The 12,728-nt window shown below is 35.1% G+C and overlaps 1 protein-coding gene across 9 annotated transcripts in view; it reads right to left on the reverse strand.

The window, feature by feature from the left end:
- The window catches only part of MME (membrane metalloendopeptidase), a 334,644-nt gene that overhangs the window by 33,217 nt on the left and 288,699 nt on the right, over window positions 1-12,728 (reverse strand). For all 9 annotated transcript variants that reach the window (XM_029214063.1, XM_029214056.1, XM_029214055.1 and 6 more), the window contains 7 exons: window positions 11,881-11,982; window positions 10,149-10,285; window positions 9,946-10,039; window positions 8,659-8,787; window positions 7,794-7,892; window positions 5,129-5,209; window positions 3,684-3,787 (listed from right to left, as the gene is read on the reverse strand). In XM_029214063.1, the coding sequence (XP_029069896.1) occupies window positions 3,684-3,787; window positions 5,129-5,209; window positions 7,794-7,892; window positions 8,659-8,787; window positions 9,946-10,039; window positions 10,149-10,285; window positions 11,881-11,982 (746 nt within the window). The remainder of the gene's footprint in view (window positions 1-3,683; window positions 3,788-5,128; window positions 5,210-7,793; window positions 7,893-8,658; window positions 8,788-9,945; window positions 10,040-10,148; window positions 10,286-11,880; window positions 11,983-12,728) is intronic.

Raw genomic sequence — 12,728 nt, forward strand, 5'->3', positions numbered from 1 at the left:
CTGTGACTAAAATGTGTGTAAGGGATAGCACAGGGACAAGATGAAGGGGATCATGTAAGGGGGTGCTATGAGTAAGGAGATAATGCTCAAGTTGAATCACACCATGTGTTGGTTTCTGTTAAATGAACAGGGCAGAAAGGGTGGCCCTGGTAAGGGATAAGGAGGAGGAAGAGATGCAGCGATGACTTTACAGTAATTCCTATGGGTGGAGATTTGGGGCAATGCTGTGGGGTAGGGTGACTCTAAAGGAATTCTGGAGTGCTGTTACAGGGAGGTACACAGAGCTCTGTACACGCTTCATGAGATGGGCAAAACAAACGTATGGAAAGGTTTTCATCAGAAAATGACATGACTCAATTTGTGTCTTTAAAAGCTCTCTAAGGCAGTAGCATGGAGAGTTAGCTGAAGGACTGTGAGATGATTGATGATAAGATTAGGAAAATATTATCATCACTCTGGTGAACAATGAGAAATGTCTGAATTAGGGCATGACAATGGAGATGGTTAAGATGGAGATCCACACCCTCTCATGCCTATAAAATATTTAATTAGCAGCTGGTGGATGTAACTTTTTTTTTTTTTTTGAATGGGATTTGAAGTAGGTATCACTGTAGATATCAGAGATGACAGAAAGGGAGTGGTCTAGGATGATGAACCCCTGGTTTCTGTCTTGGTAGCAATAAGATAGAAGTTGGAAACTAGGGGGATCAAGGGAGAAAGATGGTAAGTTTTTTCTCAAAAAGGCAAATGCTGTGTTTGTAGGGTCAATGGAACACCTGCATGGAGATGTTTCATTGACAGCTAGACATTTGGATCTGGAGCGCAGCAAACAGACCTGGGCCAGATACATGTATTCAGGGGTCATAATGATAGTAGAAGATGCAAATAAGTATACGAGTTTGCCCGGTGAGAGCACGTGGAGTGAGAAAAGAAAAAGTCCTGAAGCTTACTATTTGGTTAATTGACTGAATTTATTTAAATTCATTGCTGCCTTGAAAATTTAATGCATCATCATTTCTCTATAATATCCGACAATATAACCCTACTATAATCAATAGCTTTTCTCATTTCTGTCTCCTCTACTGTGGATATGGACACCTGTTTGTCCTGCAAGACCCTAGGAGTGAGGACTTGAGCATCTGAAAATGTAATTCTCTGAGTTAACTGCAGGTTACATGAATAAAGTAGAAGCAATAGATGTTATCTGCCTGAACATACACAGTGAGGACTTGAACTTGATGCTATATAAAAAAGGAAAGAAAACATAGTGACTTTATTGCTATTAAGCAGGTACAAATTAAGTCCAAAACTTTCACTATAAGAAAACTCAATAAAATAGGAAGAACTTTTATTATGCTGTAATCTACAGGGTACAGTCCTAATGATTTAATGCAATCACTGTCAAAAGTACTTCCAATATTTTGGAAGACAAACACTAAATTTTAAAGCTAAATTGCCAAATTAAAGATATCACCTTGTAAAAAAATTTCACAAAATTGAATATGAGCAAGTATGAGTCAACACAAAAAGGAACAAATACTAACGCAGGGGTTCTGACTTGAGAAGGGGGCGTGGGACTTAAAAAGAATACCAATACCTGGGTCCCCGCCTACAGGTATGTACATCACAATCTAGGGTGGTGTAGAGCTGGGGAATCAGTACTATTTCTTTTTTTTTTTTAACTTTATTTTGTTTATTTTTTACACAGCAGGTTCTTATTAGTTATCTATTTTATACATATTAGTGTATACATGTCAATCCTAATCTCCAAATTCATCTCACCACACTCCCACCCCGCCACTTTCCCCCCTTGCTGTCCATACGTTTGTTCTCTACATCTGTGTCTCTGTTTCTGCCCCAGGTGACTCTAAAGTGCAGCCTGAGTTTTGAACCCTTGTACTCAGCATACAGGTAGAAGATGGGGAAGGAAGAAAAACTAGCCTGGTATGGCAGAGAAGACCTTATACATCATATTGCACTTGTGATTAACAGTCAGAAGCTCATAGAAAGGATCCAAAAAGTACTACTGAGCTATGCATGCTACTGAGCAAATATTCATTTAAATATTATATACAATTGTCACTTTCGATTATCTATAGTAAAGAGAAAAAGACTCAGAGAAAGTCAACACATACGATAAAAAGGAATGAAAACTGCACACCATTTTACGAAATGACTATGGAGCTGGGACTATATTAATTTCTAAAGAAAACATCAAGCAATAATTCAACAACTATTTTTTAAATTATGAAGAAATCTTCTGGTGTCAGGTGGGTGCAGGTTATATTAGCTATTTTCAGAAAGAATATTCGATGATATTTGTATGTAGATATTTTACTCAGTGCTAACAACCATTAGTTTTAAAGAAATAAAAATATTCAGACTTATAAGGATTCTCAGATTATAAATTTTCCCACAGGATATTATTTTTGATGACTTTTTGTTTGTTTCTAGAGATAGGACTGACAACCGATTATAACACAAACCATATGTGCCCATTCTCCATCTTTCTTTCCCACCTGGGACACTAAACATTCTGTGACATTTGCTGTCTCATTTTTAGCACCAGACAATATAACATTTGCTCCAGTGTAAACACAGAGGTCAGCAAAAGAAATCAATCTCTTTTTCAGGGTACCTTAAGGGCTCAAAATGTCGTACAGGGATTGAAATAAACTGGCATTTCCATATTAGGAATTTTGTCCAACCTGGACTTGGTTTACTAATAGAAGAGTCCTGTTATCAAATAGTCCTTCTGCACTTTGTACCTTTCTTGGCACATTTTCCTCCTGGTGATACAGTTTATTATAACACGTCTTTCATACCCTCTGCTGCTGTAATGTAATGTAATACAATCAAAGTTCACCTTTGATTCTCCCAGTTCCCAATGACACCTGGACTTGGTATGATATTGCGTCAGTTACCACAAAAATCAAACTAGTATATTTACTTTTCACTTGCTCACTCATTCATTAATTTAGTTTTAACTGAAAACCTCCTATGTGTTCAGCACTGTGCTGAATGGTCCCTTGCTTTCTAGGAGCTAAAAGCACAAGCAGTTCTAGGGATTTAAGTGCATAAACACTTATGTTGATAAATATGTTAGACACATCCATTTAACTGAAAAATGAACATTAAACTAATAGTTACTGCAATGTACTAATGCCACTAGTAAGCAGAGATTAAGAGCATTTGAAAACTACGAATGAGAGTGAGTCCTGATATCTCATGTTTGGCTACCACAAGGTTGACAGAAGTGTTACCTGGAGCAATCTAGGAAGGGCATGGAGCTGCAGGATGATGGACCGATAGAAAACAGGTGGGGCTGAGGGCAGATGATAATGCCGGGCACAGTAATACAGCCTCAGAGAAGGCTTGCAGGAGCTATGGATTACTTAGGCTAAGGTGTTCTTGAGAGCCCTGTCCACAAACAAAGTAGAGGGGACAGACAATCATATGAGAAGAAACCGCAGGTAGTCTAAGGACACCTTAATGAAAAAAGTTTAAATTTTGATTAAATCCCTGACTCATCTTTGGTATAGTCTTAGATGCTCTTAGAAGTACTCAATAGAAAGAGAACATGACACCTTTTAACATTATTCTACACCAGGTTCTTTCTCTTAATCCAACAAGGTCCCTCTTCTGAATGAACATATTTTTAGAAAAAACTGGAATATACATACTCATCCTTGTCCACCTTTTCTCGAAGCTTCTTTAGCTGTTTATTTTGGCTGAACTTCAAGTTTTGAATTATGTTCTCAAAGTATTCGTCTTCCCTGTAGCTCAACTATATTAATTTAAAAGATTTGGGGAAAAATATTAAAACCGGTATCTTCAAAGTTTTTGCTAAATAACATTAAGAGATATTTTCTTACATTCTATCACTTAATAAAGTTAACAGAGAACACCAAAACTTGCCAAAGAAAAGTTAAGTTCCAACTAGCTTAGTTCTATATTACAGATCACTGCTGCGCTGGCTGAATCACTACTTCAGTCTATTCTTTTGTAATTAAACAAATGAAACTAAATGTCAAACAAGTTTTTCTATATTGATATTAATCCTTACAGGACAGACAAGATAAAAGCATTCATATTTAGTACCTACTATGTTATAAGAACTTCATATATCACATTTTTTAATCCCCATAATAATCTTATGAAGATGGGCTGTTACCACCATTTTAAAGCTGAGGAGACTGAAGCACAATTAAGTCACTTGCCCAAGTTAATGAGTGATGGAGCTGAGATCTGAACCCTAGGAGTCTGACTTTGAGCTTATGCTCTTAGCCAGCTAGTGAGAGGTGTAGCTGAGATTTGAACCCAAGCAATTCAGCAGTGAGACTATGTGCTCAGCCATTAGACTCCTGCCACAAGGGCCCCGGGGACTCACATGCTACAGCTAGCTCATTTTATAAAAAGTCAAGCTTTTCTGCAAATGGAAAAAGAAAAGAGGACACTATGCCTTGCAAACTCCCGTGTTATGCTAGTAATCAACAGATTAGGAATCGCTGTCATCCCCAGATCTAGGCAAGGGTCACCTTGTCACCAGGGTTTCAAGTAGTTGTGGTGACTGCAAGGTTAACGACAGGACCTTTAGCTGAGTCTGAAATCAATACTGTAGTGACTTCAATCAACTCTGTTTTCTTTTCATTGTTACATTACCAAAGGAGAATAAAATAGTTCCCCATTCTCAAATAGTAGATTTTTTTTCAAATAGAGAAGGCATGACCTTGTTTACCCAGTGGAGGAATAATTAGAAAGTGGAAGGAAAGCTGAAGATTTGACTTTCAGGCGTGTATAAAATGAGATAAGAAGCCTGAGTACTGCCTGTTCATCACTTAAATGTCTATGTCTTAATGCTCTTTAAAAAACACCAGATTTTTATCACTACTCTTAAAATGGAATATATGAAAAGCAAAATAACAAAACCAAATACAGACCAGCCCATGAAACAATAGGTTAAAACTAAAACAAACATAGTTCTGGCTTCAGTGTTAAAGGCTTAATATCAATATAATAAGACCTCTGGGTGTAGGCTATTTCACATAATTTCTGGCCCCCCTCATAGCTAGAAATGACATTGCCACCAGCCCCAGGCATCATCAGTGCAGTCTTTATAAAGACTTACCTCAAGGTATTCATTATTCAGTTTGTTGTCATTTGAAATAATGTCATCAGGATAGCCGATCCTTTCTTTAATTGCTAAGGCCTATGAAAATTAGAATATTGATGTGAGCATGATTATGAACTTCCAAATGCAAACATTATAATTTGCCCTTGACAGCAGTTGAATAACCTGATCCATACTGTTTACAAGACGAATATCTGACAACGTTTAAACAGAGATCTTTGCATTGGCTTTTTCCTGGAGTTCAAAATAAACAAAAAATAGTTCTGAAATTTAGCTTCTAATACCCTATTCTCATAGGCTACAGCTTTCCCAAGAAAACCAAAATGAAAACTGACAAGTCACTGTTCCACATGTATTGTACTTTTATGAACTTTTTCTCTGAAAGGCTTTTTTCTTCAATTTTACAGGAGGGGTAATATTTAGAACTTCCATTCTAGCAGCTTATAATTATCTTTCCACTTCACTGATTTGGCTGAGAAAACAGATGTGGGCTTACAGGTTTAATGCTAATATTCTTCCTAAATATTGGTTCCTGGAGTTTTTATGTTCTCCTTTGGTCTCCAGAGCTAGTGTACCTAACTTCCCGCAGTTAAATGAATGACATTAGTTAAACAAGTAGAAAACAGCGTTTTCCTTGTTATACCATCTCATATTTACCACTACCTTACTACTATTTCTATTTTTATTATTTTAAAATTGCTTACTTATTGTAATTATTTCATCAGTACCACTTGTTTACTATTTGCTATTCCTATTTCTATTTTTTATTTCTCTCATTTTTCTCAAAGATAGTTGACTTTTGATTTTATCATATCACATTGCTCTTAAATAATTTAACTAATTTAATATTTTCATGGGATATTAAGCTTGCATCTCTGAATTATTTGTTTTACCATCAAATGGATGTGGTTTTGTTACAAATCTGTTTCATAAGCCTAGGATTTCCCCAGTGGATCAGACAGATGTGTCACTAAATCAGTTTGGCCAAGCCCATTTCCTTTCCATACCATCAGCCCATGACAAATCATCTCTCTCTCAATGGCACTTTATTTTCTAGAAGGTATTTCCCCAAAAGGTGTTCTAAGGGATACAAAATCTACAGAAATAAGAGGTACTACATGAAAAGGATATATTGTCAAATATTTGGGGTAGATACTGTGACAAAAACGTTAAGCAGCCTTCTTCATTGAAAGACTACTTAGAGTTTAAAATTAAGTAATTGTAAGTGTCCAATGGGATGAATTAATTTGTCTATTTATTCATTCAATTTGTCTTCAAGGGTATACAACAAGCCAGGTACTTTGTAAGAGGCTGAGGATACAATTCTAGGCAAAAATTTCTACTCCTGGAGAGTTTACTATAAAGGTCAATGGTAGGCAATAAAATGAATCTTAACTCTCAAGTGTGATGTATGGTGCCATAAGATCACACCCTACAGGTATATAACCTAGTCGAGGGTGGGATCAGGGAAGCCTTCCTGCAGGAAATGTTTCCTAAACTCTTTTTGACCATGGGAATCTTTCATAGAGCTACTTGGCAGGTCCAGAGTTTCATGACACCACCTTGGGAAATGATTACTTAGAACAATTTGATTGGCTACCATCAAATAGTACCATGTTGTGATAGCTAGAACATGAAAGGAGCAAATCCAGCCTGAACTTCTGAGGACATACAGAATTATGGAAAGATAGCTATACTGGGGTGCCAAATTCTAGACCTGACCCACTCAGGGCTCTGTGATAGCTGAAAAAGATAATCCTTTCATGTGATCTAATCCTGAAAGAGAACTAGACTACAGCTTCTCTTATTATAATAGATTTATGGACTCTTTCTGTGTTAGTTCAAAGAACGGTCTGTTCTTCCTGTTACCCTAACTACAGAGGAATAATCAGGCTGCATGTGAATACTGCTCATAAACACATACAGTTTTCACTGGACATGTTCCTTTTAGGTTTATATAGTTATCAACACAATGGCATAGTAAATTTAAACCTGAGATTTCCTTAGACATCTCACTTTTATTCTAATGCAAGATACTAAGAGTCCCAATAAAAGGTGCACAATGGGGGTAAATAAGAATAGTTATAAAAAGCTCCTTCAACATCCCTCTAACTGTAGGTCACCTTATAGTACTCAATGCACTACCTTACATTTGGTTGAATAGAAATTTAGTATTTTTCTCCCTAGGTCATTTAAAAAAAACTAAATAGTGCATGCTTAAAAAAAATTTAGCTAGAAATTTACATTAAAGATTAGGGGATATTTTTAGATATTGGTGAGGTCTTTTAAATATTTTTCATAAAAGGAGGAAAAACATGAACCACTGATAATATCTTTTAATGCTTTCTTGTTCACACAAGATTTTCCTCTTGTTTTGTGAAGACTTCCTTTAAAAAAAAACAAAAAGGAAAATTGGAGATCTTTCAAAGTTTTGAGCCAAACATGGAGAGTAGGAGCTAGTTACAAAGAGATAATAAAAGATGAAAATCATAGAAAAAAAAATCTTCATCCATGAAAAGTGTTCCTGGACACATTGCATCTTGAAGGAGCTTGCTTTTATTTTACGCAATCTTTGAATACTATGTTTTCCCCAAATTTCTTAAAAGCTAATCTTTTCTTACAGATTTTTCTTTGATAATTCGCCTTGCCTTTTGCTCTTTACCTTTTCTTCAGCTTTCTTTTTCGTTTCAGCATCCATCCAAGTAAGGTCATCTAAAGTCTGAATAAAAACTTCCCGGATCTGTGCAATTAAATCCTCAACCTTAAACCAAAAGAACAGAAGGCAAATTTAGGCCATGAATTAATTTTTTCTAACACAAATTTAAAAAAAAATAGAGCTATAAGCTGTCTTTATATGATTCAATGATATGTTAATAAATGTAAACTTATAAACAAACTGGTGATCTAAACAAATGGATATATGTGGGTAATTATATTTTTAAAGCAACACTGCTACTATCAACACTAATGATTAAATAGGTCTTAATGCATACATTAATAAAAATCATCTTCAGAATGTATGGTTTCCATTATCACGAAAGACGAACTAACATAAAATACTGTCATTACTATTAGTTTAGTTAAGCATGAGGTAGCATTTCAATAGATTCTTTCACCATGTCTTTAAGTTCCCTTGTCTTCATTTCAGTAACAATAAAAAATAAAGTACATGTCTTACACTTCAAATAAACCCTGGTTTACCTTCTGGTTTTTAAGAAAATACTAATTCTTAGTCAATTTTGATAACAGAAGAGATTACAAATGACTATATCATTAGAACACGTGACTGGGTATTGTGAATACATTGCTTCTGGAAAACAGACAATTGGTTCTGGGTTAAACAATATTAGGATCAGAAACAAAACCAGACCCATGGGGGAGGGAGAATAAGATTTACTGGGAAATAATGGCAAATTGTGATTCAGAAGTTCTCTGCCAATTAATGAAATTTTAAACAAATGATGGACTATTGTAATTGCCCATCATTGCAAACACATGCTGATAGAGTATTGTGCAGAAAACATTACCACATGTTTACTCTCTCCAGGAAATGCCGCTTCCACATACAGCCTTCCCACAGCATTTTCCATATTCCCATTGACATAGTTTGCACAACGTCTCCAAGTCGCTGTTTCTGATGTTGTGCCATAAAGAGCCTATGGGAGAGAAAAAGGAAATGGCATTTGACCAGGAGTACATGGCCGAAGCGTGGTAAGAGCACAAATTTCACAGGACTCTGTTCTTTATGTCTCTTAAATTCTTGCAATATTCATTGCTTCTCCTCACATGTCAGGATGTCCTTGCATAGGATAAAATGTAATCCAATTGAATTATTACTTACTATGATCTGGAAATAAGGTATATTTTCAGTAGCACGTCCTAGAAAAACTGTTGGCTATTGCAAGTTAATATCTTTCTAGACAGGGTTAGAAACAACAACCCTCTCCACCAAACAAACAAAATAACACTGATAACACTGTTGCCACTGTATAAACATAAATGTGAAGTAATATTCAATAAATGTAACAGGGGAGAGATCTGGTATACAAGAAAACACATTCCTGTTTTCTAAAGTTTTTGCTGAAGTTCCAGTACTTAGAAGAACTGCATGTGTACAAATTTAAGAACCAATAAAGGGATTAACTTACGGAAGGGAAATTTAGCAAAACACCATTTTTACATTCTCTAATTTAAAAAATATGTCTACATTTTCTTTTAAAGGGTAAAAACTAAAAATTTCAATCAATCAGGGAGTTATTTCCTTTCCGTGACACCAACCAATACATTTGTGAGAATTTCTCCTTCCTCAATCCCTCCTGCCCTCTCCCCTCACAATAGGACGAAAATGATGATTCTTTAAATAATGCAGGTACAGTCTAATAAAAGGTCTTAAGGCTATCTCCAGGTAGGTATATTCTCAGGGGATTGTCCACATCAATGTAGTCCAACTGTCTGAATGTCTAGTATGTTATAAGCACCAGAAAAATCAAATTAATTGAGATAGATACCCCTGAAATTACTTTGAACACAACAAAAAACCAAGCTAGTATTCTTCTATGAACTGCTCAAATAACCAATACATGCCCTTCCTGGGCAATTCAATCACGGTGCCAGAGAAGACAATCATAGGACCACAGAGCACCTGAAAACTGGCTTTCCTAGGCAACATGGCTTAAATACAGGCAACATACCCAGCATTTGGCATTTTGTCTCTTGGCAAAGTTTACCACTTCTAGTAATGTACATGGCAAGCCTTCATAACCATGGATCGCTTTATGCTTTAAGTCTTAAGAAAAGAGAGATTTTTTCTTCACCTTGCGGAAAGCATTTCTGGACTCCTTGTAGGTTCGGCTGAGGCTGCTTACAAGATCCATTATGAACCTCCAGGACATTAAATTTTGAAGATCTCTGCATAAAAAAACCCACCACCCAGCAACAGAAAAGATGAGGCTGCAAAGCTTCTAAAGCGTGATATTAAATGTAAACTTTGGGAACATGGGCAGTCTGACATACCTACCTGGCAGAATATTTGGTAAGAATGAGCTTAAGTTTGGTTAAATATTCTGGAGCATAAACAACCACATCTTCCTCATTTGGAATATTAATATTCACAGTTGACATGATTTCATTTGTGAAATTTGACCAGCTGAATGGCTGGAAAAAAGCAGGCACAAGACATTGAGTAATTATGGATTTCTCTTCTTGGGTCCAAGACTCAGTTATGGTTACAGGGTCAGACATGGTTACAGTGTCAGTTGCATCACTATATAATTATCACAATAGTCAGTTTGGTATCTGTTTAGGATTTTTCTCTAATTGCTTCAATCAATTTTTGAATAAAAATTAGTTCTGTAGCATAATTATTTAAATAAAAGAATTAAACCAACCATTTAAGAGCAAAAGCAAAGCTTCTAAGTGTAGTAAACATATGCTAGAAATTAGGCTCAGTGTCAAATTCTTGGTCTAACCAATATGAAAGAAAAAGAAATTTAGCTGTAAACATAAAGTTTCCTAGGTTTATGCAAAAATTTAAATGGGTATAAAATGTTTATCTCTTAAAGGTGGATATTAATAAACAATCAATTTAAACACAGTAATACATCTCAGTGGAGCTGGTGGTGTAAATGAAAGCACACTGTTGTCCTAGCAGAGGTATAGTAAATGTATAGATACAACACAGATGGTCCAATGAAGATGAACAAAATGTACTTTAAGCTATCAATATCAGGTCTACAGGCATGCAGTTCTCACACTTCAGAAGCTGGATTTGGAGTTGCCAGAAGATGGAGTCTTATCTATTATTCTTTAAATGGGAATTGTGGTTATCCAACCACCAATGGATATAAGAAAAAACAGCAGAAGTGGAGATTATGCAGATCTTGCTGAAATGCCACATTTCAATGTTTGAGAATGTTTAAGATTACCAATATCTTATGCTATGTACTTTTCTTGATTTCCTTTGGCAGTTTGGCCCATTATTTCAAAACATATTTATTAAACACTTATTATATTAAAAAGCTCTATGTAAGAAATTCCTAACTCAGTAGGTTATGCCTTTAAAAAGTCCTTGTTTTCAGCAATTAGTGACAAAGAGAATTCCATCACTGAATGTGGTGGTTTGTAGATTTTTCCATGAATGTTGCTTCATTACCTGATTGTGTGAATCAACTAATACACAGAATACATTCATAGCCTTAAAAGAGATTATTAAATACTAGCTAAGGAATTACAACTAAGCAAAAAGATGTCAATTGATGTTTATAAATGGAACCTATGGATTTTTCTGTTTCTTATGTTCTATTTCTCCATTATTGCTCTGAACACCTCCATAGATGGCCTTGATGAGAACATGGCAAGTTCTATGAATAAATTATCCTTTTTCAGAGTTAAAAAGAAATCTGGTACTTATATTATTTGACTGTCCAAGTCCAATGGCTATATAATGGTCCTTCAGAAGGATTTTTGCTTTTAATGTTTCCAAACCCTTTTCTATGATAATTTCTAATATTATTACATAGCTGCCTTGAAAGGACTTTTACCTTTGAAATTCACACTAATTAAATATAATTATGTCAAATAGTTTTTTTCAAGTCTTTTCATGAAGTCAAATGGTTGATGTCGTCTAAATTCATTTTGATGTTCAATTTATTTCAATAAATTAAAAAATCATTAAATTTTAACAAACTGCATTTTAATATTATAATTTTAGAAAATGGCACAATAAGAGAGTACATAAAACTGCTACTTACCTTCCCACTGATCTCTAGTGAAAAGTTATTTTGGATCTGGGCTAATGTCATTTTGTTATAAAGAAGCATTGGATCATTTCGATCTTCAGATTTAGTTGTAGCCTATGGATTTAATTTCTTATCATTATTTTAGATCAAGAACTCTTTAGAAAAATATAACTATATACAAGGGAAAAAGAAATATGGCATAGGTACAACATAATTATATTTAAGTTCTATTCTGTATTTGTGTTATAATTTATTTTGTCTTATCAAGAAGAAGAGAGAAATATAAGAGATTTTAAGTATATTCAGTAACAATTATCAAGATTTGGCTGCAGTGTCAAGTATAAAATTTTTCAAAAATCTTTTTATATTTTCATAACTGCCAAACCACATCGGCAATATTTACAGGCCTCTTTCCTTCTATGGCCAAATGGGCAGCTCAGCTGTGTCTGTGGCTATTTCATACGATAATGACTTTCTTGAATATAGTCATTTCCAGTTTCTCTCTCAAATACTCTTTCTCTCACCTACCACCATTCAGTGTCCCAGTCAAAATTCAGACGGGAAAAAGAGTAGAAAAAAGCACAATGATTTCTACAAGAATTTAAAGCAAGCAAGACTGAGAAAATTCCTAGTACATAACACAGGTAGGTGGATTATCTGGAGAGTTCTAGCATCTACTTTTGTGACTGTCCGCTCATCTGGCCTAACGAGTTCAGTGTTATCAACAGCATCCAGTATTATTTTTTTCATTGAATCAAAAAAGAAAATTTCAATAACAACTGCCCAACTAGTGGCTGAAAGGAGTAAAAGCAATTTTAAGCGAAAAGAAACAAAATGTAAAAATGGGAATTATTTCTCAA

This window comes from Monodon monoceros, unplaced genomic scaffold (genome assembly GCF_005190385.1).
Source record: "Monodon monoceros isolate NGI ecotype Baffin Bay Population unplaced genomic scaffold, NGI_Narwhal_1 Super_Scaffold_11, whole genome shotgun sequence".
NCBI classification, from domain to species: domain Eukaryota; kingdom Metazoa; phylum Chordata; class Mammalia; order Artiodactyla; family Monodontidae; genus Monodon; species Monodon monoceros.